The sequence below is a fragment of the Falco naumanni genome, chromosome 11, assembly GCF_017639655.2.
Source record: "Falco naumanni isolate bFalNau1 chromosome 11, bFalNau1.pat, whole genome shotgun sequence".
Lineage (NCBI taxonomy): Eukaryota > Metazoa > Chordata > Aves > Falconiformes > Falconidae > Falco > Falco naumanni.
In genome coordinates, this window is record NC_054064.1 from 16,842,269 (window position 1) to 16,869,955 (window position 27,687).

A 27,687-nucleotide genomic window follows, 5' to 3' on the forward strand; every position below is an offset into this window, starting at 1 on the left:
AAACAAAAAATTGTGTAAGTGGGCTTAGGCTGCCAACAGTCTGAACTTGTAACTTGCTTGTTTCTGCAGGTTTTATAAGCCTGTTCACTGAAATATTTAGACTAAATGCTTATTATAGTAACCTTTGATTTACTTGCTAGAGGTCTGTTACACACAGATAATGTAGGCGTTGCGAGGCCTAGTCTTTGGAGGTGCTCAGCACTTGCCAGGACCCAGCCATTTGCTGACATATGGATGGTATGTGCGGCAGAACTGTATGGGTAAGACTTGTCCAAATAGGTAGAGATCAAAATTAAGTGTGAGTGGCAATGGATTATTCTAGGTTGCAAATTGGCATTTTAAGAGTGGCTAAATTGTGTCTGAGCTCTCTTAACGCGCCTCTGGAGTTCTTGCATCTAGCCGGCACTGTCGATTGGGGGGCAGCCTGTTAGTGAAGCCAAGCAGTACTACGGAAGAGTCAACCCCCTCAGCCCCCACAGTCAGAATGCGGATTAAACTAGGAAGAATTTGCTAAATAGTCTGAAAGTCCTCTGCATGGTCTCCGTGCCTCTACAGGAATATTTGCTTATCGGGATAACAGTAGGACGAGGGCTCAGTTTTGCGACGGGAGCTTTGCTGTATTGATGTTCGCGGAGTGCCAGCGGCGCCGCGGCTTTTGAAGGACGCACAGGGGCTGCGAGCGGCACAGCAGCACCCACCGCCCGGGGAGCCCTGGAAGGCGCCGTCCGTTCGTTCTCCCCTTGCCCTGGCGGAAGGAGCAAGCTGCCCCGAGCTGGGCGGCGGGGGGAAGCCTCGCTCCGCGATGCAGGCGCCGTGACACCCCGGCCAAGGGAGCCTGGAGGGGGTAAAGGCACGTCTCGTCCTGTGTCCCGCACCGCGGAGTAACGCACCCGCCAGCTGCGGGCTGTTTTGCCCCGTGTACCCAGTGCCGGCTGCGCCGCTCCCTCGGAGCGGGGCGGGGGTGCCGCCAGCCCGCTCCCGCGGGGGATACAGGTGCTGCCCGCGCTGGGGCCGCGCCTCCCCGTGCGGGGCCGCGGTCCGTGGCGCCTCCGGCAGGTAGCGCCCGGTGCAGTGCGGTTACCGGCGTGAAGTGCCCGCTGCTGGACGCAGCCCTTAACGCAGGTAACGCGAGGCCGTGGCCGCCCCAGCCGCGGGCTCTGCCGCCGGTGCGCCCCCTCGCCCGACTCGCGGGGATGAGGGGTGGGGGCGCGGCCGGTCCGTGCCTGTGACCGGGCCGGCAGCCGCGAGGCCCCGGGGCTCAGGTGCCGCCCGGGGGCGCGCGGGGCGCGGGCCGCGCGCTCGGCGGCGGCGGCGGGCGCGAAGGGCGGAGGCGGGCGCGGGCGACTGCCCGTCACGGCGCCGTCCCCGCCCCGCGCCCAATGGCGGCGCGGCCCCGCCCGCTCCGCCCCGCCCCGCGCGCGCCATGGGGTTACTGGCGGGCTGGGGGCCGGGCGGGCGGCCGCGCGCCTCCTCCGCCTCCGCCTCCCGCCGCCTCCTCCCGCGCGCGGCGGGCCGGGCGGCAGTGGCCGGCGCTGGGCGGCCTGGGCGAGGGCTGCCCTCCCCTCCCGTCCGTCCGTCCCGTTCTTTGCCGGCCGCCGCCGCGCTGCACATGGCGTAGCCGCGCTGCTGCGCGCCTGCCCCCGCGGGACGCGGCGTGGACGGACCCGCTGCCAGGTGGGTTCGGCGGCCGCGCCCCCCCTCCCGTCCCGTCGGCGGGGGCAGCCCGGGCCGGGCGCCCCGCAGGGATGCGGCGGCCGTCGGTGCGGACGCGGGGTGTGCGCCCCGGGACGCGTCACCCTGCGCGGGGCTGGGCGGGGGCGGCTGCCGGGCTGGGATGGGGGTGCGGGACCTGCTGGGGGACGGGGCGCCCCGCGGACCGTGCGCACGGGCAGCGCCGTGGGGGAGCGGGGCGGGGGGCCGCGGGGTGGGCCGCCCCGGCGGGCCGCCCCGGCGGGCCGCAGGTGTCCCAGCGAAGGCCGGTTGCGTCGGGCCGGTCTGTGCGTGCTGGGCCGGCAGCTCGCTGGCACCGAGGGGAGTCCTGTGCCCGTGCTGATGCCGCGGTGCCCCCCCCGGGGACATCGCACCCTTAGCGAGGCCAGCTGGGAGCTCCGTGGCTACGAGCCCGGTGTGAAGTCGGTGCATGTGAGGAGAACGCGAAGGCCAGCGTCGTGTCGTGTCGTGTCGCTTCGGAGTTTCACTGAGGAGGTGCTGACCTGCGGGGCTCGCCGTGGTGTGTTCTGCAGGGGATGGGCTGGAGCAGATTCCCTGCAGCTTCCTGAGCGTATCTCTCCTAGCAATAACAATGATATGCCGTTAAAGTCAGATGTAAATTAAGTAACTTTTCAACTTTACCCAGTTTCAGATGTGCTTGTAATTCCTATGTTACCGTCATTGCAGTCAAGCAGTACGGGAGACGATCCTTCTTGTCTTTTTCCCAAGAAAGGACTTCAGGTATAGCAGCGTGCGTGCTGACACCTTTTCCACTTGCAGATGTAACCAGGTGTAAATCTACTTAACTCAGTTCTATCAAGCTGTAGCTGTTATAACTTGATTATGATAATTTATTATTTTCTTCTCAAGCATATGACCATCAGCACAGTTCAGTTTTAACAGGAACCTCTTGATAGGGTTTGTAACCAGTTTGAGAGAAGCTTGGATGAACGAGCGCCATGGTTTTGTTCGAAGAAGGAAATTTTCCTGGTTGGGTCGGTATTTATACCAAACTAAGTATTTCTGTAGAGGTTTTTTTGGGTGAGGCCACACAGGCTGGTATTAGACCCCCTCTGGGGAGAAAAGCCAAAGTGAGAGAGCTGCCTGCTCTCTAATTGTGGGGCCAGTTAGGTTCAGCTTATGGTGACCTGGAGCACTGTTGCTATCATAGTCTCACATGTGGAAGACTTTAAAAAAACTACACGCCTAAATACAACTTCTTCCAAAGGCTGTTTATCGCTTCTTTCTAGGAATATTCCATTTCCCTTACAGTTCATGTTTTTTTCCGTGGATGCCAGGGACAACGTGAATTGGTAGCTGGGCTGTAATTAGCACTGTACAGGTGTCCTGTTGAAGTATTTCCAACAAGAGCGTTAGCAAAATGTTAATGGAAGATGCCCGTTCATTTGAAGAGCTCCAGTTTAACCCTTGAAAGCTTACAGGGCTTGAATCCTAGCCGTGGAGGAGCTGCTCTGGTGAGGGCACAGACCCGGGCCGACACCAGCTGCTGCAGCTGGTGCTCAGTGTTCCCGGCTGGCTGGGGGAGGAAGGGAGGGACAGGGGGGCGGGGGGGCAGGTTGTTGGCTTCCTTCAGTGAAGAGCCCTTTACTCTGAAACTTGCTTCCCCCAATTGTTTGCTGTAGTCCAACCTCGTTAAGTTTAAAGTGACACTTCAAATTTTTCTCCTCTACTGTGCTTTCTCTCTCTGGGGAAGTCTTGTTCGGTCATTAATTCTGATGCACCTTTTGTGTGTTCAGGGCCTCGTATAGTCAGAGTATGTAAATGATGTCTACCATGAATGTGATTTCTTTTAAAAAAGTAAGTTTCAATTTTTGTTCTCTGGTGTGCAAAACATCTTTTAATGCCCTAGCATCCTGATGCCTACCCTGGGATCAGTGTTTTGAAGTTAATTGCTAAGCCAGCAGGGGGAACACAAAACTTTCTGTCTATGAAGCCTGCCTCCCTCCCTCCCTCCCTCCCATGGTTGCAATTTGTTAAAACTTTGGGCCTGTACTTTTGATAGTATTTCTTTAGAAGATGAAAGTCAGTTTACCTGAAAAAATCCCCACAACCATACGTTGGAATAAACACGTTATTTTTAAAGGCTTCTGTGTTAGTTTGCTCTAGCAGGCATGTCTGCCACTCTTCTGAATGGAATTTTTGTCATATTAGCCAGAACAGAAGTTGAAAAAACACTGGAAGTTTATGTAAGTGAAATTTCTCTTTGAAGATGTTTGAGGTGAATTAATTAAACCCGAGAAATGATATTTTGAGTTATCCTGTAAAGTTTGAGATGATGAGCTAGACAGAATATTTTCACAGTAAAACTATTACTGTATCATGTTTATGATTGTGTATGGAAATCTTGAGAGCTAAAGTTGAGTTGCAAAAAAGTTGTATTCTCACAAGAAACTATTCCTAGTATTTAGGGTTTCCATAAGAGAGAATATTTTTAGATATTCTCTTAGGTTTTAAGAAGTTATTACTGGCTTATTTTTGTAAAGGTCAACTGACACTCCCGGCACAGATCGATAATGATTTTTCTTTTTTGATTTGTATTGGCATAACAATTGATTAAATTCAGCATTCCTGGCACAAAAGATGTAAAGGCTTTTGCCAAAGAAGGTTATCTGGATGACTTGCATTGATTGGTATTGCTTTCTAATCTGTCAAGTCTGATGCAGCCAAATGGCAAATCCTTGAGGTTATGGGTATACAGATTGCTGAATGCCAAGTGAAGAATGGGAATTTGCAGCATGTCAGCTATTCCCCGGTAAGAGCCAAGGAACAGGCTCTTACCTTGCAGCAAGTGTGAGTTACCTTGCTGCTTATACTTGGGGTGAAGCTGTCTTTCACTGATGGTGGGGTAAAAACATGCTCGGGAGCATTTGCCATGGATTTGCTACTTGTGAGTGATAATAATTGCTTATTATCCTAGCATTAGGTCTTAGAGCAAGTGGAGACAAAATACAGTTCAATTGAAATTGAGAGTCTCAGGTCAGGTTTAAAGGAAGAGATGTCAGCTCCTCTGGTTCTGGAATGGCACTTACTGCATACGAGGTATTAAATGAGTTTTCTTCCCATTGTTTCAGTGACAAGGTATAAGCATATTCCATGTGCTTTCTTCCCTGAGAGCGTTGTCTGACGTTGCCAGATACTGAAAGTACAAAAAGATGGATGTTAATTTCTGTTGATGATCTCCCTCCTTCCATTGTTTTTGTGGAATCGCAAAACTTACTCTGAGATGCTGAAGTACATAGTTTGTAAAGTCAAAGTATGATCTCTGTTTTAATTTTTTTTTTGAAAATAACACTAAAGTTTTGCCTGACCTGTTTTAAAATTCTTTTGTTTGAGATCTCCAATAACATTCTGTTGACATTTAAGACATGAATTACCAAGTCTTGAGTGATTTATGTAGATCTCAGAAAGTCCTCTGTGGGATACAGATTGCAAATATCTTTGCAGTCACATTACTTTTGATCTAGTTCCACAAAATATTTGTGTATTATAAATAGGCATTACTTCTATAGCATTAATATTTGTGGTCATTAACAGTGGTATGCTAGTTTTTAGCCACTTCATGAATAGAAGCATGTTTTGCCTTAAAACCTACTAGCAAAGAAGTAGTGCAATTGGAATTGCTTTATCCATAACTGTGGATTCGCATTTTTATGTGCTGGCAGTCATCCAATAGAGCAGCATTTCTTGCGCTATTACAGCAACAATTAACTCTGTGGTAGCCAAAATGAAACAGATTTACACATCTCTAGAAATCACCAAAAGAGGGACTTTAAAGCTACTATTTAGTATAAATCCCGTATTTTTTATTTCCACTCTGGCAAAACAGATATTTTATCTTTTTTTAAAGAACATCCTTTACGACCTTAAGTATCTAAGCAGTCAGATTTGTCAAGTTCAGCAGACAGCATTTTATATATTGCGTTGTAAGTATTATATTGTTGAATTGTTCTGCTTACAAATAATTATGTCTGGCCACATATGCTAGTTTATGATGTATTTATAATGAAATAAATGGATTTATTGAGGAAAATGTGAAAATCATTATTTCATATACATTCTGTGAATAATACTTGAAAATGAGCGATACCTGTTTATTGTTAACAAAGTTAATTTTGTTATATTTAGCACTTCTCTTTAATAGTCTAATTCCAATACACTAGTTGGCCAAGTTCAGATTTTTTTCCCCCTCTTTTTTTTCTTTTCTTTTTTTTTTTTTTTTTTCCTGTTGCAACAGTTAAGATTTTGGGAGTCAGCTGGAAAGGGCCTCTCTTTTAAATGAAGTTTTGCTGTGACCTTCCAAGAGATATGTTTAGATTGCAGGAGAATAGCTTATCTAGAGGTCTTGGCTCTGAAACAGGTTAATTATAGAGCTAATACAGACAGGTTGTTTTTCTGCACAGAAGGCAACAGGGACTGCGATACATGAGGTATTGGTAATGATTCTGCAAAGGAATGGCGATTCACTTATACTCTGATCTCCTTTGTAAGCATAGCCATTTTCTGTTGGAAATCAGTGTAGGTTCATTGTGCGAGTCAGGGACAATAAAAAAAAATCCCAAAGCATCCAGTGAGCTTACTGGATAGTGTAGATCTGCTGAATACATGTGTTTCTTTGCCAAGAAACTGGAGGTGGATTGAAGACCAGTATGCCTTCTTTTGTCTTAGATTTATAGATGTGATTTTTTTAGACCGTAGCTGTATTTGACACAACATGATTGAGAACTACGGTAGTATTTTATCACTAATGTAGTATTTTGTTTGTGATGATGATTTGAGCGAAGCAAAATTCTGTTCTGATTTACAAAAAAACTATTGTGGTATTCGAAAAGATAGATCTTTTGTTATATTAAGGCTATTGCATTAATGGACCAAGTCACTCCTCCAGTGTATACAGCTTGTGTTATGTGATGGAGTAGTTCTTCCCTCCGGTGTTTGAAATGACTGGTGTTTCTGAATACTTGTAGGTCCAGTGATTTGGTTCACTCCAGTGGTGAGGTTTAGTGATTTCCTTCTAGCATATGAGATGCACAAATTATTTATATGACTGTAGGAATTTATTGTGGCCTTCCATCTCCCTAAGCTTCTGTTCAGTACTTTTTACAATCTCCATATATACATTTAACATAAAATAAAAGAAGGCAGGAAATTCTGTATGGTAAAAATTATATGGGAGTGTATCTCCATTCTGAGTGGAACATGCCAGTGATGTGTATCTTCATTAAAACAAACCTTTATTGCAGTGCTTATAAATTATAATTTTTATGAAAAATGTTTTGCCTCAACCTGAACGTGTTTCTCTGCCAGCCACATAAATTACACTGCTTATTTGGGAGACAATTAGGGAGAGGGTGGATTACCCCTACATGAAGGGAAGCTCCTTTTGACTCATTCTTTTAACCGTGTGGCATTGTAAGGTCTTCCCTATTTATGTGGGAGAAGTTTCCTATCTTACATTTGTGCATCTGAAAATTTAGTGGCTAACAGCTCAGTTCTGATAAATATGTTTATCTTGAGTTCTTGTTTAGCAACCTGAAGAAATAATCTATTAATCTACCTGCTTTCTAGAGTATGCCTTATTCGAGAGAGCAGAATTCAATATGTGCTTCTTTTAGTTTGGTTGAGTTGTGTGTTGTTTTGTTTTTTTTTTCCCAAAATGTGTTTTGATAATGCATATGGCTAACTTCTAATAACTTCTAGTAGTTAATATTTTAACGTGTTAATTTACGTCTTGTAGAATCTTAGGGCCAGTGGCAGTGGGGAGGGCTGATTTTTATCACCTTTTTCAATTACTCTGTAATGGGAAATGCTGGTTTTCAATCCTGTGCAATTTGCTGACATCCCGCCCTGCCCACCACAAGAGGATGGCATCCTTATATAGCAAATTTGTGCTTAATACCAAGTCTTGCTTTTCATTATTACTCCTTGTGGGTTTCACACAATTAACCCACAGAATTTTGGGTATTTGTAGGTCCTAGTTTCAAAACTACTTTACTAAATGTATAGAGGTCATTTAAATCCGAAAGAGATTTATTTAGCTTTTTTCCTGGTAGGAAGGTTCCAGCTAGAATACAGTTTCTAGATACAGTTCTAAGGTTTTGTAGTTCAGTCTTGAAAGAATAACAGCATCAGGCATTCATTACAGAACAATTTGCTGAAATCTTCTACCCTGAGTGGAAGAAGCCTTGCTGAGTTAGTTGTTGGTAACTTTCCATTCTGCTATGGCTTGTTTTCCACAAGGAGATACCTTCCCTAGGGTTATATCTGTCTTGATAGGTACATTAGAGCTTTTATCTGCTCAGTTTAGGTGTGCAATTAGAAACTGAGCCAAGTAAAACTTAAGATAAATGAAATGTGTGTGAGGTTGTTGGCTGCTACTGTGTTTGTGAAGAGTGAGATAGCCCAGTGCCAGGAAACCTATTCTGTTTCAAATTAGAAACCATAAAAAAGTAAGTAATTAGGCCAAAGAACTTTAACTATGAGGAGGAAAGGTTGTAGAGATTTGTTTAATGCAGTTTATGATCTTCTTGTTCAGCCTGGAGATTCCTATGCCCTACAAATGTTCTTGTTTCAGGGTAAACTTTTCAGAAGCAGCAAGTCCCGATTAAAAAATGAGCCAGGTCCTAGTTGTGGTGAGATATTACTGGCTCAGTTCATTTGGAACCTGAGTTTTATTTAAATGTAGATTTGAGACTTAGAGATTTCTTAGGCTGCCATGGAAACTTTAACCCAGCCTTTATGTATTATGTAAGTTTCTAGAAGCCTCTGCTTTTTACCTCCTCCTGCAACCGGAATGTTCATCTGGAAGATGGCATATAATTGTACCACTGGTGTTCCCTGACAAGAGCAGTCAGATTTTTCATCCATATTCTAGTTAGAAGACAGGAAGCAGAATTGCCTGAAGTAGTGGTGTCTTTGTAGGCAGGTGTTAGGGGGGAGCTGCTGTGGCCATGTTGAGGTCCTGTTACCACTTTTTTCCTTGTAGAAGTATAGGCTGACTGTGAGTTGCACAGAAAATAGACGGCTGAAGGTAGGACTAGATTGCAGGTTACTTGAGCCGTTACAGTACAAGAGCTGTACAGCATCCCAACACCTTGTTTTCTCTGCTCCTTTTAGAGATGCTCTGATGTAGCATGTCCCCAAGGGCTCTTCAAGCAGAGTTCTGATTTGGTACTCAAGTTAAATGTAGGGTGTAGGTCTTGTTAAACTCTGTCTTCAGTTCCATGTGTGCTTCCTAATGTAGAGATGCGCTAATCTCTAGGAATTTCTGCTGTTGTCAAAAAGGACGCTGTTCCAACCTCCTCCTGGAAGAGTTGTGTACTCCTTCCACTAAAACACTCCCGAATGCATTTCCTTCCCTTCCTTCTATTGAAACCCTCCTACATCCTGATCCTGTAAGAGTCTATTCTCTTGTTTATACTTGGTAAGCAAAACCTTGCCCCTCAGCCTATGAAGATTCAGCGGCATACCTCCCTGTGTTTGGGGGAAGGGAAGTCCTGGGAACACTTAACAGAATGATTTTTATCCTGTCTTACTTTTGTGCTACGTTGTGCAATGATTATTCAGCTGAAACTTCCACAGTGTCTGGTGTCATGACTTTATTTTTCTGATCTAAACTCACAGCAATTTGAGTCAGGTGATTTAAAAAAAAAAAAAAAAAAAAAAAAAGAGGTTGCAAAGCTGAAGGGAAAGTTTGTTATGAAATGACACTGAGAATAGACAATCTCACCCAAACCGGAGCTTCATGCCACCTGTGGGCAAAATACGTACCAGGTAACAAAACCAACCTTAGTACTAAAAAGGTGGAACGGTTTCACATCTTTTATGGACTCATTTGTGTATGTTTTGTGGCTTCCTGTAATTTGGCAGGCTACATTGTAATACATTAATAAGAAAATAAATAAACAAAATGTTAAAACAAAAGTCACATGGAATAGACGGGCACAATTGCTAAATGGCATAAAACATCTTCCCTTGGCACTTGTCCAGTTCCCATAGCCTTTAACTGTGACTTGTTGAAATGTCCCATTACAAGCACAGCAGCATGTGAACTGCAGGACATCAGAGTTACTTTTTCCCTGGGCTTTTGATATGTCAGGATTTTTAGTTTTATTACTATTCATATATTCCTTCAAAATGAAACCACTTTGTTGTTTCTAAAACAGAATCTGTCCCCTTAATAGGATATGAATAAGTTACTGTTTTGCATTCTGAGCAGTGGAACTTCATGTGCATGTCTTGGACATAGACATTAAAAAAATATGTACACATTTTCAATTCTCTGTTAATATTTGCTAACCCTATTAGTCAACTTTTCGACCTGTTAGTGTATAAATCACGCAGAATTGACAGAGGATAAATGTCATCTGATAAAAAAGAAATCTGCTAAAATGCATATTTAATAGGAGTAGGGTTATATAATAAATTATTTCAAAAACTGTTCTATTCCTAAGTTGATAGAACTGCCTTTGTAGTTAGCCATTTGTGATTTATTATTTTTTTTGAAGTTGAGCTTGGGTGTAGTTGATTACAAATTACTGCCTTTTCACTTACACATGGAACGCATGTATTCATTGCATTTGCATAGGGAACCCACATAACAAATGGGAGAAAAACTGGTTAAGTAAGTTAAATGGTTGCCATGCGTAAAACAAACAAACACAAAGTGAAAAAGCTTTGGCTGTGAAGGCCGCCTTGGATGGCCTAGAAACTTGGGTTCACGTTGCTATGGCAAAACAACACAAAGGGACAGATCCTGCTGGGTTCACTCAAGTATCCCCATTCACTTTGGTGCGACTTGTGATGTGACTTAGAGGAGGAGGATTTTTGGCTCACTTTGTTAGAGAAGTGTTTGCTAGCAGTGTTGTAGAGAGCTGTGCAACCTCTGGCACCATGCATGGAAAGAGGAGGGAATTACCAGAGCCCGTGTTGATAAGGAGGAGAGGAAGTGGAAGTTATTCTTCAGGCAGGGAAGGAAAAGGTTAGACAACGAGGAGGGCAGAGTTAAGGGAAGGGAAGAGCTTGTATGGGAAAGGTAGGTGGTGATTAAAGAAACAGATGCTGACTATTGGGGAAAAGGCTTAAGGGAACAGAAATAAAAGGGGAAAATAAAGCAATAAGAATTCAATTCAGCAATAAATGTGGCAAATTCCTGTGCTACAGAAGCCTTTAATAGGAAACAGAAACAACCCCCAAATCTGTGGCTGTAGCCACCTGCAGGTGTGTATGCTGCTAGGTTGGGCTGTGCAGAGAAGCTTTGAAAAAGCAGGCAAAAGTAAATTTGCAAGGAGAATAACAGTGGGAAAAAAGTGAAACTAAGATGACCACTGATCTCAAGAATAGTATATAATAGGTGTTTTGCTAGAAGTACAGAAACAGACTGACTAGAAAGGTGCTCAAATGCTCTGGAGACAGCTTAATCCTTGGTCATTTTCATTTGTAGTTCTTCAGGCACTGTAGAACAGAGTCCTGTCCCCTTTTTGGAGAGCAGTAAGCAGGCGTGGGGGTGGATACCTTTCTGCTGGTGGCAGAACAGGGCAGAGTGCGATTTCTTAGTGGCAAGCCATCCATAGACCGCAGAGCCTTATGTCCTGGTAGCTCCTGTCAGTGAGGGCTGGGAATTCCTTAGTGGAAAAGTGTGGTGGTTTTTTTTTTTCCTTTTTCCAAGAGTAAGCAGCATGCTTCTAACTTCTGAGTTCTTTAGTCATGTTGTAGTATTAAAGTTGACTTTTTAGTTCAAAGGATAGCTCTAAAAAATTCCACAAAAGACGAATTCTGAGGAAGATGAGTAGTAGATTTTTACAAAGAAGAAATATTTTGATTAATGAAAGGTAACAGTAGTGTACGGAAGTGGTGTGGGTTTTGTGCTTACTCCTGCTGGCTCTAACAAAGTCAGATTCTTTTAAATACCATTGAGTTAAGGAGCGTTTGTTGTTTACTAACATTTACAGTAGCAATGAGGTCTGTCCTGTGGCCGGCCACGCTCGCAGGCCGCTCAGTGCATCCCAGTGTTCTCCAAAAGCATCGTATTTTTCACTGGTTTCTAGCTAAGCTTTAGCCATTGAAATTCTCATGGACATTAGAAGCTCCTACTCTAAATCAAATTAAAACCTAATACTTCCTCCTCTTGTCCTCGTGTACTTCAAAATGTGTTTCCCCCCTTCTACTCTCCCAATTGTCTTTGAAACCTAATAAAATCTAGTAGTAGTAAGATTCTTCCTGATATTCCTGGTAGCATGCATTCCTCATTGCATCTGCAAAATGATACTTCTCAATGCAACAGGCTCTTTTGTGCTCTTTAGACTCTCACTTTTGTCAAGACCAGTAGCCTTTATGACGGCAAACTCAGCAAAAATGACCCCAGCAGCCTGTGCCTCTTAGTCGATCTTCAGTGGCTCTGGCAGCAGATGCCCTCCTTTGCCAGCCTTTCTCACAGCTTGTAGCAGTGTAAAGCATTGGCATGAAAACAGTGTGTTTAGTAAACCCAAAGATCTCATATCATCTTTGCTTCCTTGTTGGGATTTTTTTGGTTATACTTTTAGTATGCCCTTTCGTGACATCAGTTACAAAAATAGCTACCCAGATATACCCCAAAGGAAAAGATGATTCTCTCGGAAATTTCTTTTGAATCTCAAATTGACTAGTAGTTGTGTTTACTTCTTGGATAAATGCTTTAGGTTCCCAATCCCTTTGCAAAGCTTTCTTCCCTTTTTGCAGAGAAAATGTCCCCTTGTTCTGTGGACAGCCTCAAATTTTCCTAGTTTGCAGGTTTCACACTGGAGCAAAATCTGGCATGTTTTGTACCACAGCTGAATTTTTATCACCTATTTTCTTATTCATTTCTCTTCGGTACTCTCAGATGGTCAGGTAATAGCAGCTTCATAGCTGACTTACATCACAGGTGAGGATGATCAGATTTTCAAAAATACTGACACACATCCTGCTTAGTAGTTTATTCTTAAATGAATTTTAGTAGCATTTTTGTCTGTGCTTTTTGACTTGAACTTCTGCTGTGTAGCTGGCAGTTCGGATATCATCCATCCTAAATTCATGAAACTCACTGTCAGTTTGTCACCCTTTTGTGATGTTTTTCAAGGTTTGAAATTTGCCCTCCTTTTTAAGTTTGTGAATGCATATCTTCAAGCAAGTGAGCTCTTTCTTTAGAAAGCTCTTCCTGTCTTTCATTTAAGTCTCCACTGTTCACCCTTAGCAAGACGGCAGAATCAGAGCAGGATCCTAGGGCTTTTTGATTGTATAGTGCCTGCTCAGAGGTACACCTTTCAAATGTTATTGATCAGTGGGTTGCAGTAGGAATTCGATTTTACGTACAAATGGAAATGTATATATTCTCTCTCCCTTTTAAATCATTCAAAAATCAAAGTTGAGTCAAAACTTGGCCTTTTAACATACTTAGGTGGTCAGCACAGAATGGGATTCCCACCTGCTCTCAGCAGCATTGCTTTGTCCCCAGTTCTGTTCTTGTGCTTCCTATTTCTGCACAACCCTGTGCCTTATAAAAATGTCACTGAAGAGTGAGACGCTTGTGCTGATGGAGGAGTGATCTAAGTAATGTCTTCCGTTTTCCTATTTAATATATTACTGAGCATATGTGCCATAGTTGCTCTTTTTTTTGGTTTCTCTTTTGTTCGTTGTTGTTGTTGAAATGGCAATACATCAGTAAATCAAGCTTCAGAATGCTTATTCATTGCCTGTTTGCACATATGACATCTTGCAGGACATTATGATGGTCTTTTATAGCTAAGACTGGCTAGAAACCTCATGATTTGCTGTACTGGATCATTTTTCTTTCTGGCAGTATTTAAAAATTGAGTTAGCAACCAAATACTCTCACTGAGTAGATTTAGGTTTCTTTTCATCTAGAAAAATAGCAACAAATTATTCCAGCTTCCATTTGACTTCCCAAATGATGTTCAATATCTGTCATAAATTCCATATGGCTTGCCGTTTTGGCATTAAACCTGTTTGATTTGGATTTCTGTGTTCAAAAACTTATGTGTTAAAGGATTGTCCAACCCTTGTCAACAATTTATTATTTCTGTTTAATAAAGTCTGGTCTTAATTTGCCACAAAGTTCAGTATCCCTCATGGATTTGAGGGTTTAGCTATATAACCTTACATTCTAGGGGGAGATGAGAGGTATCTAGGAACTCACTGGTGGTTCCAGTAGGTCCAGGATGAGTAATTTTCACAAGCCTTGTAAATTGCCCGAGGAAGCCATCATTTTCTGAGCTTTTCTTGTTTTGAGCTGTCTCTAGCATTGGTTTTGTGTGTGTGCATTCATCCTTCTCCTGAACTTCTTTTTTTCTTGAAGACAAACCCATCTTCTACAAAACGTCATGAAAGAAATCTTTGGGTAAATCATGCTTATTTGGGATTTTAGGGTGGACTATTGCTGCTTTATGAGGCTGTGTTGTTTGTCTTGCTATTAATGATAGAAATTCCTTGCAGAGTGTCGTTACTTGGGTCATGCTGTGTGGTAGTAGCCTCACCTATCATTTTTTAAAATGTATTGATCCTAGTAAGCAATGGAAGGAATAGGTTGTGCTAGAGAACCTGCAAGTGACAAAGCATTCAACCTCAGTAACAGTGGTATGTTCTAAGATGGAATAAGCAAAGTTACACAGACCTGATGTTGTTACCTGAATGATATGTAAGTAGGTATTTGTTTATTTCTTGAAACATTTGTCTTGTGTTAACTAATATCTGTCCCTAGGTTCAGGGACAGTTTTAAAAAGGACATTGCATGGAAGAGAACAAAAAACGCAGTTTGGGGTGCTTTTTTTCAGCTAAGGCTACTTTAAGCAACAGGTTCTTAATTTTTGAGGTCAAGGTTTTAGGTTAGTATGTGTAAGTATTTTCACAGATAGTGGCAGTCTCATGTAATACAATGACGATGGGAAAGAATCTTCAGTTTGGGTTATCTAATTATATATTAATCATGCATAACGTTGTGAATAGCAGATAACAAGGTACCTGGGTCTTGTTTACACTGTGCAAAGTGGTGGGTAGCTCTTCAGAGTCAAGAGCAAATTCCTTTTCCCCAGACTGAGCACCAATAGGTAAAAGATAAAGATAGCATTACTAGAGTTAGTATTTCTCTGGGGGTTTCCTTCAGTCACTGCTGTTGTCTGGCAATGTAAGCCACTGGAAGGGAGGTGATGAGGAGGTGCAAGGGAGAGAACCAGTTACAGAGTTTCAACCTAAAACATTTTGTGTCAAAAGCAAACAGGAAACAAAAGCAAATGTACTTCTTAGATGGGATGGTGAGCTTGAAAGTGAACTGCCTGAAACCCCAGGGTGTGCTGGCTATTCAGCTCCTTCCTTGCCCCGTGTGTTTGTCCAGCAGAAGTGTGGTGTCTGGGTGCTCCCAGCAGCCCGCAGAGCCACCCTGGGGCTCGCCACCCACACCGGTGGGATCGGGGGCACTGAGACTGGTCAGAGCTGCTCGGAGCGGGGCGCTGAGCAAAGGGCCACTTGGAGGCTGTAGTTCTGGCGTTGGGCACCAACAGCCCTTCCGTAGTGGGCAGCTGCAGCTCCCTCTGCACAGGGAAGTGCCATCTCTGCTGGATAACCCGTGGAGAAATTCTGTAAAGGAGTGTCTGTTGCTTTCCTTGTAGCCATAGGAGTGCTATCAGCGGGTATCTTGGAAGTGCTGGTCCAGGTGCAGGTTTCCCTTGTGCAGACTTTTGATGGTGCACAGCGTGGCACATGCTGTGTAACAGGGCCTAGCCCTTTGACTGACTTCGCACTTCATTCCACTTCAATGTCAGCAAGAACCTTTTTAAATGGTGTTTGTGTTGTCAGGGTTTAGGTTTTGGTCCTGACTCAGCATTTTGCTGTCACTTAGCCCCATGATGGTTGTTTATAATTGCTTGCATTGCTTTGTGGTGAGTGTTAGTGGTTGCTGAGGCACCATCTGTCATCTTCTGCTTCTGAAGGCTGGTAGTTAAGTAAAGTAGATAGAATTTTTATTTGATTGAATACAATACCAACAATATAGTTCCTTACTTGGGCTTTAGTCTCATTTTGGATGTCTATATAACTGAGAAGAGATTAAAAATAAAAAGGTGAAAGAGGTTATTGTGCATCTAGTAAGTGTTTCTCCTTGGAAGTCTGCAGCGTGCGTTCTAGGGTCAGAATTTTCATGTTTTTAATGCCTGCAGGCATCAGCTGTATCGTCATTTGTTTGTATAGCACATTTAAGTTGTTTTACTGACCTTGTATATCACTTGAAATCTCTTGAAATAAAGATTCTGAGCAGCTTTATATTTAGTGTCAAGTGGCCTTCAGAATTTGTGAATACTGAGAAACGATGACTTAAACTTTTTGTGTTACCCATAAACCAGCTACAGCATGTGAAAAACTTCTCCTTGGTTTAATGAAGGTAGCAGCAGATAAATAAGCAAACAAATGTTTGTATGTCCCAGAGAAAGTCCAAATACTTAAAATAAACATGTCTGGGGCTACGAGTACCATTGGTAGGCTCCACCAGGACTTCAGTATTAGTTGACAGAAAGGACTCTGGGATTTCACTTCCAAGTCACAACTTGCACAATGCAAGATATGAAAGAGCAATGGCTACAAAGTGGTGCTGAAATACAGGGGGGAAGAGTCCCAAGTTATCAGTACCTAGGGTATCTGGCAATATAAAATACAGTCCTCTAATAGTCCTTTAAGAAAGAATTGTTTTTTCTCTTGTTACAAGAGGGATAATCTTAAATATCTAGTAACATTTCTGTAAGTTATATTTGTATTGAAATGTATTTTTACTTCTTTCTGTAGGCAATTAAAAGTCTGGAAGATTTGAATTCAAAACACAGATTTCAAAGGAAGTAAATCTACATGAAGAGCTACAAAGGGAGCTGATTTGAGAAGACAGAGCATTTGCAAAAATGTCTTCAAGTTGTGTGACTTCAGTGTTTGCTTTGATGATTTTGTGCTTTGCAGCTGCAGGTAGGTGGCATTATGTAAATCATGCATTCAGTGTAACTGATTGTATGTATTCAGAATAATTGATCAAAAATACTTTTTTGTGCTGGAAAAATGTAGGTCAGCTAAAGTTTATATTTACATCTAGGTTTTATATAAAACTATTATGATCATAATTGCTGGTATGGTGATGTGAGAAACAATGCTGTTCCTATAAGGGTGTTTTCATGCACCTATGTCTCCTCTTAAAATCATTAAAGAACTGCAGTAGTAACGTAAATTATTTTGGTTATTTATTTATTCCTTTTTTAAAAAGAGCATTGCATGGTGCACGTATATTACAAAGGGGAAGCTTGCAGTGGAAGCCTTTGGGAGTGGAAGCAGGGTGGCTCTCTCAGGGTGATGCCGAAGCCGAACCATTAGCTCTTTCAAGAGGCTGGATTTATTACCCTGTGTGCAGTGTTGTGCCAGTAAAACTGAGCTAGGGTCTCGCTACAGAGCTGGGCTGGAAGGGTATACCGGCTCATCTCAGTGCTGCCTTCAGGGTCTATAATCTGGAATTAAGTCCTGATTATTCTAGTTCGTAAAAAGACATTTCTGACAAAATCCCAGAAAGGTTCGTAATAGGTCACCAAGTCCATCCAACCTTCCTGCGCTATTGGGATAAACCTCACCTCGGTCATTCCTGACAGTTGTCTAATCTGTTTCATAGTTATCTGTCAATGGTGATGGCAAAGACCTTTTTGTAGCAGTTGTCAGTGTTACTGGAGGTCTCATAGGTTAGGAAAAGGCATTGACATCTATGAGGGTTGTTCCTGTCCCGTGTTTTGTCCTAGACAGGGATTTTTAAAACAGCGTTGCAATAACTTGTGACAGAGAAAGGAAGGATCTGTAGAGTTCCAAGTAGCTAGCTTATATTGTAGTTTCTTCGAGTGCTGAAGTGATTCTTCTTGGTATGTTTGTTTGTCAGAGTTCTTCCTGTGGTTGCAAGGGGCAGCCTCTTCTTACATGTCCAGCGTGGGTCGTTGGAGAAGGGGCCAAGTGGATATACAGTCAGTCAAAATGAGGTATTGGGAAAAGTGGACAGTGGACAGATGGCTTGCTTAAATCTGAGATGTCCTCACTGTGGAAAAGATGACCAGCTTTGGAAGAGACAGGGCTGAGCAATTAAATGTGTTACGATTTGGCTTTCTTTCATTGTTAGCATGGAAAATTATGTTGTTTCAAGCCCTCAGGCCTTGTGGGACTTTCTCTAGGGTTGACCTTCTGAAGGCATCCAGCCAGCATTAGTAACTTTGATTGTTTAATAGTACGTGATGCTAACATTTTGCAATAGCTTCATTACAGATGAACTTTCAGCAATACAGGGTGTGTCTGAGTGTGTCCGCAGCTTGAGCTGAGGATATGAGTGCTGGTCTTGGCTGAGAAGAGTGATGACTTGGAGTGAATCAGAGTCATTATAGATGTGTAAAAATCTACTTTAAAAGAAAGTGCCAGTGTAGAAAAAAAAACTGTTTTAATTGATCACAACAACTTCATTTTGCTGCCAAGGAGATTGCTTGCCTAAGAAGTCAGCCAGCTTTAATTAAAAACCACTAATTTGAAAGTGTTGTCAAACATAGTATTACTATTAGAAAGTTATTCAGTGTTCAGAAACCTTAGCATTTCTGTCCTGAAGTTTATTGTGGTTTCTTTGGTTTTACTCCCCAGTTCTGTGTTTTCCTCTGGCAGCTATTCTTGAAAAGCACTGTGGCCTTGGATTTGATCAGATACTTATTCACAGAGTCACAGAATGATTTTGGCTGGAAGGGGCCTTTGGAAGTCTAGTCCAGTCCCCTGCTCAGAGCAGGGCTAGCTTCAAAGTTATTTCTTTCTTGGAGGCTGGTTCCTTCCCATTATCTGCATGGGAAGAAGATAACTGAAGGGAGTAGGAAGGGTCGTAGTTTGTTAGGGGGAGGTCAGGAAGCACCATCCCTGTGGTTTCTAGCTATGTCTGTCCTGTGGGTTTTGGTTTTTCTTCCATGCTTTTTTTTTTTTTTTTTGCAATAAATTCTTAATGAGAACAACTAGTTAATGTCCTCTACAGAGTATCATGAGTACAGTAAGGTAAGAGCAATGAAGAACTGATGGATTCTGATGAAGGAGAAATGTTGGGCAGATACAATTACAACTGAGGAAGGACAGTTCTCTGAAGTTTAGTTAGATAGAGCTTTTGCAACGTTTTTGTGTCAGTAGTCACCGAGTCCTGTTAACCCAGACAATTATACTTTAAATGCAGGGAGTTTGTGGCTGTAGGTGAAATGCAGGTGGGAGCAAGCAATGCATTCTAGCCACGTGTGGAAGAAACTGGATCGTGCCCGTAAAAGCTATTGTCAGTGTGGTGGCCAGGGTACTGCAAGCTTGGCTTTCAGTTGCCACTGTACAGAACCTGCACTTTTTCAGGCTTGAACCATTAACATAGTAGTATAAATAAAACTGAGAAGTATAAATAAAACTTAGAAGTATAAATAAAATCTCTGCGTGCCTGTGGTGAAGCCTGGGGGAGGCAGGGGGCAGCATGCCACCTCCCTAGGGTGTTGATTTTTATATATTGAGTCTTTTTCCAGCTTACTCTTTGTTTCTGAAGCAGTGAGGCTGCTGCAGGGGAGCACACCTTTTTTTTGTTTGCCATTCCTACACTGGCGCTGCTATTATTGGTCTAGGTTTTGTTGCTGACACTCCAATATTTTCAGCATTGTTATCTCTTCAGGTATAGGTGATCCTCTAGACGTAATCTGTGTTTTGTTTTGGGGTTGTTTTATTTTCTTTCTTGCTTTTTAAGGTACTAATGTGTCAAATATATCTCAAAAAAAAAGCCAAAACTGAGTTAGATGACATGATGCACAGAGATGCATATTCAAACCTGAGCCACAAAACTGCATGTTTTTCATGCTAATAGCTTAAAGAATACACCTCGCTAACTTTTCATTGAAAATGGTCTGAATAAATATTCAAAGAATATTGGTCTATTTCTTGACCTCCCCTTACTGCCTGGATGTACATAGCTAAAATGCTTATCTGAATCTGATTTACTTTTAGCATGTACACAGATTTCTTGCAAGCTTATATTTATACAGCTTTAATTGTACAGAAAAAGACAGCAAAGAAAACTCTGATTACTGTGAGATTTTTCTTCCCCATGGAAAGTCCAAAGCAGGATGGAGAGGAGAACTGCTGGCAAACTACCTGCTTATCTGAAGGAATTATGTTTTTGAAGTGGGCTTAAACTAAGGTCTGGCAACCCTCAGTAGGAACTCCACACGCTCAGAACTGCACACGCTACAGCCTTGGATAACCTCATAAGCAAGTCTGGCTTTGTAGTCTTGGGAGCAAAAATATTCTGTCCTAATGTGGCTTAAATCAAAGGCTGAAACTATTTATTTTACTTTCTGGCAAATTTTTGCAGTTGGGTGCATGATGTATGTCTTGATAAAATGTCTTAAGAGGGCAACTGAAATGCCCCAGACCCTGAGGGCCAAACCTTCAACAAGATAGGCTCTTCCATAAAGGAATGGGAAAATTTTTTAACTTGGAACTTCTTTTTTTTCCCCTTTTTCTTTCCTGCCTCACTTCAGCTGAAAAGGATGATACAGCCTATGGAACTGCACTAGCCAAGGGTCTCATTCCAGCCTTCTGGGGTAGATCCTGCAGTGGTGCAAATCATTCCCGCTGCCGACAAAGCAGCACAGCCGTGGCATCTGATACCAACCAGAATTTGCCCATGCAGCTGTGTTCTCTTTTCCTCAGCTGCCCTGGCATTTGGTGTTGCCTGTGCTTGCCTTGTAGATACCTCTCTCTTTGTGATGGCATTTCATGGTTTTGATGATGGAGAGACTGTAAGAATTTGATATATTGAAGAATGTACCCATTTTTTGTAATATCGAGCTTAGCGGTTTATCTGCTCATGTTAGGACTGTCTCTATGGTTTTCTTTCAACAGCTATTTATTCCCTGGTTCTGTACTATATTGTTATCATAACTTTTTTTTGTCTTTCTTTCTACATACTTGTTCTTATAAGTAATCTTTACGTGGTTCAGAGCATGTGTGCTTTATTTCCATAAGGCTGTTTGCTTGTAAGCTAAATGTGTCTTTTGGATATGTGCCCCCCAGATACGGTGGTGATGGGTGCCATGTTAATAAGCGTAACAACGGGAAGAAACAGGCCTTGTCATGACATCTTTTTTTTCCCTTTTTTTATAAAGAGGAACTTCCCCTGACCTTGAACACTGTGTTTCCAAAAGCAATGTAGGATTCGTCAAAGCATAATAGAAAGTCTTCCACTGGAAGTTGAAGGATGTGATCTTAAAAAAATAAAATAAAATGCTGGGAGTCACTTGCACAAATTTCCTTCCATTTTAAACAGCGTTGGCTGGGTATTTCCCAGATGTAATTACGTTGTAAGTTTTATTTTTCCTCAAGATGTTTGTTGCCAGAGGTGTGGGGTTTTTTGTTTGTTTAAATTGTGGTTAGAGGTTGAGAACCAAGGGACAGATGTTGCCTCTTGAATTACTAGGACTGAAGTAAAGCACAGAGTGGTTGCAGGTTTTGAATGGACAGAGATTTTGCTCTCCACCTCCATTGTCCTTCAGTTCTTTTGCATCATCAGCCAATTTCTGCCTCCCTTGAAAAAACACCCAGTCCTATCCCTTTATGGTCCGGATAGACAGTCTTTTAGAGGAGGAGATAAACCAGTACTCAGAGCGTTTAAAGACTTGCAAGCTCAGAGAAGTGTCTGAGGAGCAGGGGGCTGGTTTGCATGCTGTGCCTTGCTTGTCTCCTGTCTGTGCTGTGGCCATGCTTCAGGTGGGAAAGGCTGTGAGGCACCAGCAGTTCTCTTTTCATCACAGCCTACCGTGCTCTCACTTTTGAGAGGTTCTAATTAGGAACCACTGACTAGCTTTTAAAGGTGGATGTTTTTCTGATTATTTTTTTTTTTTTGGTCCTTTCAGCACCCTGATGGTGATTTGAAGCACCTTAGTGTCAGACATTCATCTGATAGGAATTCATCATTTGTCAGTGAGCTTGCTGAGATAACTTTGAGAAGCCAAAATACACATTAAAAAATTATAGTTAATCTTATTTTCACGCAAAAAGAAGTAGTAATACTTTCAAGTAGTAAATGGTATTTTTAAATGAGCAATTTAAATACAAAGGCTGACCAAAACTGGGAAGCTAGACTAAGTCTGTAGGTCCTCTAGTTCATGTTTCTTCAGCACTACCATTTGGTGATCTATTTCTGTGTAAACTAGATTTTTTAATCTGGGCTTCTGTCTGGCTCTCAACCAGCTCAGTTGAGTCAGATCCTGTGTCGTTTATGTATAAATAGTATTTTTTTTTATCTTCCAAAACCACACAAAAATTCTGAAGAACTTGAGCATCAGGATGTAGAGAAAGGTTATGTATTTTAGAGAAGTTAATTGTATCACAGACTTGGATTGGCTTGAACTCAGCAGACTGAATTTTCCCTATATCAGCAAGGCTCTGAAGCTAAAAACCATTGAATTTCAGCAGAGTTCTGCACCGACGTGGAGCAGTAGGATGTGGGGTTGTGGGTCCTGATTCAGCAAAACAAGTGAGTGTGTATCTTAAGTGCTTTGCTCAACCAGCGCATTTATCAGTAAACATGAAAGTCTGGTAATTTGATTAAAACTGACTCTGGATGATGCCAAAGGAATTCTGAGAAACAGCAAGCTCATAATGAAGTATTTGAATTATATAGACGCAGGCAAATGGCAGCGTTGCTGAGTGTCTCTGGAGGGAAGTACTCAACTGATGAAAAGTAGTTTTGCGGAAAATTTTATGGCATGGAGTGGTGAATGGCATTAATCCTTGTCTTTCTAAGGAAGTTTATTGAAGTTTTTTTAAAAAGAGAAACTTGTCTTTAACAAGTACTAAGCATCACATAATTATTTTATAAATACTGTGCTAAAAATAATTCTTTTGTTTTCTGAAGGGAATTGGGATTTGAGATTTTGCTTGCAGATCTTTTAATATCCTTTCTGTACTGTAGGCCCTTATTAACCCTTTCTTAGCTTTTCCATTTGTCATTTAACTTGGATATAACACAAACCCTTGTTCCCTTTAATAAAAAATGTGAAAAGAGCATATTTAATTAACTAAAGACTGTATTTCTGTCTTGCCTAATGTTGGGGAGAGTTACAGAAGTTTTGTGAACTCAAAGGTCTGCAAAGTCAGGTGGTAGGTACTCTGGGGCATACCTAAAAAACTGTCTTCTAACTAGTATGTATTTGCCCCCCCCCCCCATTTTTCTGTTTTAAAATTATTCTACCATCAAATTTGCCTCAGTTGTTGATCTGTTGAACCTGTTTACCTTGTCTCTACAGAATGATAACTTTATTTTGGGCTTGCTTGTTTCTTTTGCTGCCAAATAATATAAATTCTGTCATTTGGAGTAAGCAGGGCATGTGCAAGCATCAGGCAGCACAGTTTCATCTGTTGCTGCAGGGGGAATTAGGCTCTAAGGGCTGTAGCACCCCAAAACCCAGCATTCCTGAATGTGATCCTAGGGTGTCTCAACAAGAAATGAAGCATCTGCTATTAGAAAAACAGTTGTTACTTGCACATGAAAAATGTATTGAATTCCTGCAAGTCTTTTCCTTTTATAAGCTTTTTCCACTGAAATATATTTGCATGCACTGCCATTTTACTGCTGGTTATATTATAGTGTAGGGAGAATACAGAGGCCAGATATATTTCTTTTCAAAGAAGAGAAATAAATTCATTCTCTGTAGCTAATGACAATAAAAGGAGCTGAAGTCCTTAGGCTATAAGTCACGGGAGAGATGAATTTGGAGTAAGAAAAAAAAATATATTTAGCACAAAGACTCTCTGCCATGTTTCATTACCTGAAGGCATTGAGTTGGATTTGTCTTTGGTGTAAACTTGTTTTAAGTCAATGGAACTTCACCAAGGATAAATTTGACCCCAGGTGACAAAAGCAAAGGTTTTTAATAATTCCATAAAGTGCAGCTGCTTCAAGCACAGTGTGCTTTTCTTCATATTTTTAAGTGTACTTTATAAAAGATGAAGCTATTGTTCCCTTCTTTGGCAGCTACTACACTGTGAGACTTACTAATAGGCGGTTAATAAAAAAGGGATTTTACCTGTCAAGGATGGAAAGAACTAAACTGAAAATGTCATTACTCTCATTATTTGAAGCAGTGCATAGAAGAAGTGACAAATAAAGGAGTTCAGGGTTAGGTGATGGAAATGTTTGTCAGGTTTGCTGCTATTTTACCTCTTCAGCAAAAAGTTGATTTTCCTCTGGAACAGGTTTTGTGTTTTGGTGGTGTCTTCTTTTTATGTTGTTCTGTTTTTAAATTTTTAATGGATTTGCTTTACTTAACACTTGGAGCCAGGAGTGGGTGAAGAACTGATTTTGTGGTTATCTTAACTTCTTGCCCTCTTTCCCTTTTCTTCACACCCTAGATCACCAGATTTGCCTTGTGTCTGGAAAGGATGGTTGATGCAGTTTATTTGGAATAAGTAAAGTTTTCCTTTATTAATTTGCATTTAAATGGAGCAGTAAAATATATGTTCTACTGGAGATTCTCCTTCAAGCTATTTTGATTCAAACTACTAAATCAAGCTGACCTTTTTTTTTCCTTCACAAGATGGTGTGCCTTTCATTGACGTGTGAAAATCAGTGGGGGTAAATGGCCACTTAGCATCACTGTGTCATGGTGGTTCTTTAGGCTTCAGGAATGGTATGAAAGTGAAGGTGAACAGGTTATTTGAAAATGTAGCTATAGCTGAAGTAGCTTAGCACAGGTCAGTTTGCACATCTGGGGTTGCTCTAAGGGAATCTTGAGGATGAGAAGCGCACAGCAGTGGCCACACGTTGTACGTATTTGTGCACATGGTGTGTGTGTTTAGTCCAAATGGACCATTCCTGGTTACTGGGAGTAGTCTCCTCTGAAACATAAAACCTCTGTGTGGCTCAGGGCATGGCAGGGCAGGTGTGCTGCCTGCTCTGCTCTGTTTGAGGACCACGGTGGAGTCTCCCCCTCCCCCTTGGCTGACACGCACTGTCCGGACAGCCAGCACACAGCTGCCCATGTGCCTCGACCTGTATGTTCATCCTGCGCCGTGATGAGCTGTAGATGCTGGTGTCTGAAGGACCCTTGGCAGAGCGTGGGGTGGAGTGAGTTACAGGCTGTCAGGTTGATTCCTCACAGCTGTGGCCATGAGCAGGGACTCCTGGAGAACAGCACAGTGATGGCTGGGCCACCGGCTCCATCAGTTCTTGTGGAGTCCCTGTGGCCTGATGGCCATAGGTATAGTAAATGCATAGGACTAACCGATGAGCCGTGGCTTTTGGCTGGAAGATGAAAGGCTTGTATCTGGATTAGTGACTTTCTCTGTGATCTTGCCACAAGTTATTTCATCTCCCAGTCTTGGTCTCTTGATGTGTAAAGCAGATGCGTTCTGCCCTGCAGTAGTCTGCCATGCAGGACTGTTGGAAGGGCTAACGTGGCAGCTTTAAAGTACTTGGAACGTATCAGTGCTAACTACTGTTATCTCCTTAATTCTTCAAAACTTCTCTCTGCCCCCATTTTTTTGGAGGTATGAAAATGGCCGAGGTTTTATTGAAAGGTCTGTCAGACTCTTTGCCTGCCTTGCTTGCATTTAGATTAACGGATGCTGAACTGCAAAAGGTCTGTGTGATCTTGGGTAAAGAACAAGCTGATTGAAGTTTTGGAGTCATAAATTAGTTACAATGTCCCGAGGAGCGTCTGACCTAATGGAGCTGCTTCTCTTCTCTCCTTCTTGCCATGCCCAACACATTAAAAAAATGCATACAAACAACAAAACGAACACTATTTTTAGAGGAAGTGGAATCAGTTGTACTTGAAACAAGGGGGTGGGAAATAGGAGACACTGTAACTTTGCTGTAGGCACAAGGATTTTCAGGGGAAATGTGACTCTCCTTGCATCATTAGAAGAGAACTTAGCAGGTAGGGCTGCATTACATCCCGTGCATAATTTGAGCAACATGTTAGAAGTTTAATATATGGCTTCAGTTTCTTGCATTAGGGCAGACTTCATCTGTGGAGATGATTTGTTAAACTATATAATTTGTAAAAGCTGCCAGTTTTCTGCATTTTCTGCTTTGAAATGTTAGATCATTCTGGCAAATTTTCCTTTTATAGCACTAATGAATTCAAAGCAGTCATTAATTGTTCTATAAGATATTTTCACCTTCAAGCTGAAAAAGTAATGAATATTTGAGAAAATTGGCAAGAAAACTGTTCTGAGATTACCTTGGATATTATTTGTCTCAGTTGCTTTTTGGAACTAGGCCAGTAGTAGTTGTTTTTCTTGCTGAAATAGTGCTCGTGGCCATATTGTTTGCTGTATTCGCTTTCATTCTCCCAGTGCTAATGTTTGATCTCTGTGATAACATGCATCATCACAGATGGAAGAGAGATAAAACGTGCATCATAGGAAGGACTCTGAGGTTTCTTAGAAGATTACAGTTGTCTGAACTGTAACACCTGGGCAAATGTTTCTCCAGCGTCCTTTGTGAAAAGGCCAGCTAACTGACTTTAGTAATAGTTTCTATAACAAGAAAAAAACCCCAAAACATGTCACTAAAATGCTCGGGATAAGGAATGCTTCATGCCAGTGTCAGCAAAATAAAATCGGTCTTGAAAAAGACCCTGTTCCATTGCTTGTGAATTCTCTTGACATCTCTATTTTATTTTTTGAAATTAGCAAAGCTGGTTTTTTAAGCAATTTCATGCCCAAAATAAAAAATGTTTAAGACTCTCCGTGATGGTTGGTTTTGAATAAAAGAATTTAAAAACCTGAAGTTACTTAATTCTAGGTCTCTGTTACATTTACTGGATCTCAAAAGTACATTTGCAGCAAGAAGCTTGTAAGTCAACTCTTATGAATACCAGACTGAACTTCAACTTTATTGATATGATTCAGGAGAAAAGAATTCTAATGAAACAGTTCTGAGTATTGAGCTGCTTAATGGTAGTGTTAAAATCTTCCTGTATGCAGAGAAAACCTAACCAGCTAATTCTTCTGTTTGTTCCAACATCACACAAACACTATGTAAAAGTATTCAGTGAAAAGGTGATCTTAAGCCATTTTGGGTAAAGTTTGCTAACAAAGAATTTTGGGGTTTTTTTTGGGGTGTGTGTACCTGCCTTCAGGAGTCCTAGAATGTAGCTTCCCTCTTTCTCCAGAGAAATAGTGATGTGCTTAAGATGGTTTTATAGGTCAAGTATTCATGTATCTATCTATGATTTGTCAAGATTGCTTGAAGAAAAATTAGACTGGAATCAAGATTTATTAGGGAGGATTTCTGAGCAATGAATCAATGCTTTTTTGGCCTAGTGGACTGGATTAATTTAATTAGACCAATCAACATTTTTTGTTCTAGTTGACTGAACTAATGAAGTTGATTCAGTTCTGATACCTGTGTTGCCTCCTCCTTCCAGCCGCTTTCATTAAAGTTTTGAAAGGTGCAATGTGCTGTTCCAGTGGAAGGGATATGATTTTCCTCAAGCGTTCCTCGGTGCCAGCCTGCATGCTGGTGCCCCAGTGCTCCTTGGTGCGGTCCCTGCTGGAATCCATCTCTGGGGATTCAATTTGCTTCTCTATGGGCTGTGAGCCCCTGCAGCTGGAAGGGGTTCATGTTTAGACTGTAATGTTCTGCACAGAGCTGCTACATCTTCTGCCCTTTAATCCCATTCCAAACCAGTCGGTAGGTGTCTGGTCCTGACAGACATGATCCTGACCTGTGGTCACATAACATGACGTCTCTAGGGCAATTTTTTGGCAGAAATTCTAGAGCAGTGTAGCACACACAGCTCCATATTCCTTAATGGAATTAATCCTAGGGTTCGTGTTCTGCGGTGGTAACAATACTGTTATTCTGGTCTGAAGTCTTTAGATATTCCTCCTCCATTTTTGATACATGGGTTTGCTTTTTCT

At 42.0% G+C, this 27,687-nt stretch overlaps 1 protein-coding gene across 3 annotated transcripts in view; it reads left to right on the top strand.

Annotated features, from left to right (window-relative positions):
* The first annotated feature begins 1,513 nt into the window (after positions 1 to 1,513).
* Positions 1,514 to 27,687, top strand: part of TGFBR3 (transforming growth factor beta receptor 3) — a 121,379-nt gene continuing 95,205 nt past the window's right edge. For 2 of the 3 annotated variants that reach the window (XM_040610170.1, XM_040610172.1), the window contains exons 1-2: positions 1,514 to 1,674; positions 16,531 to 16,701. In XM_040610170.1, coding sequence (XP_040466104.1) covers positions 16,641 to 16,701 — 61 coding nt within the window. In that variant the 5' untranslated portion in view covers positions 1,514 to 1,674; positions 16,531 to 16,640. Of the gene's footprint in view, positions 1,675 to 2,430; positions 2,452 to 16,530; positions 16,702 to 27,687 lie in introns of those variants that run through there. The other variant, XM_040610171.1, reaches the window with a different exon arrangement.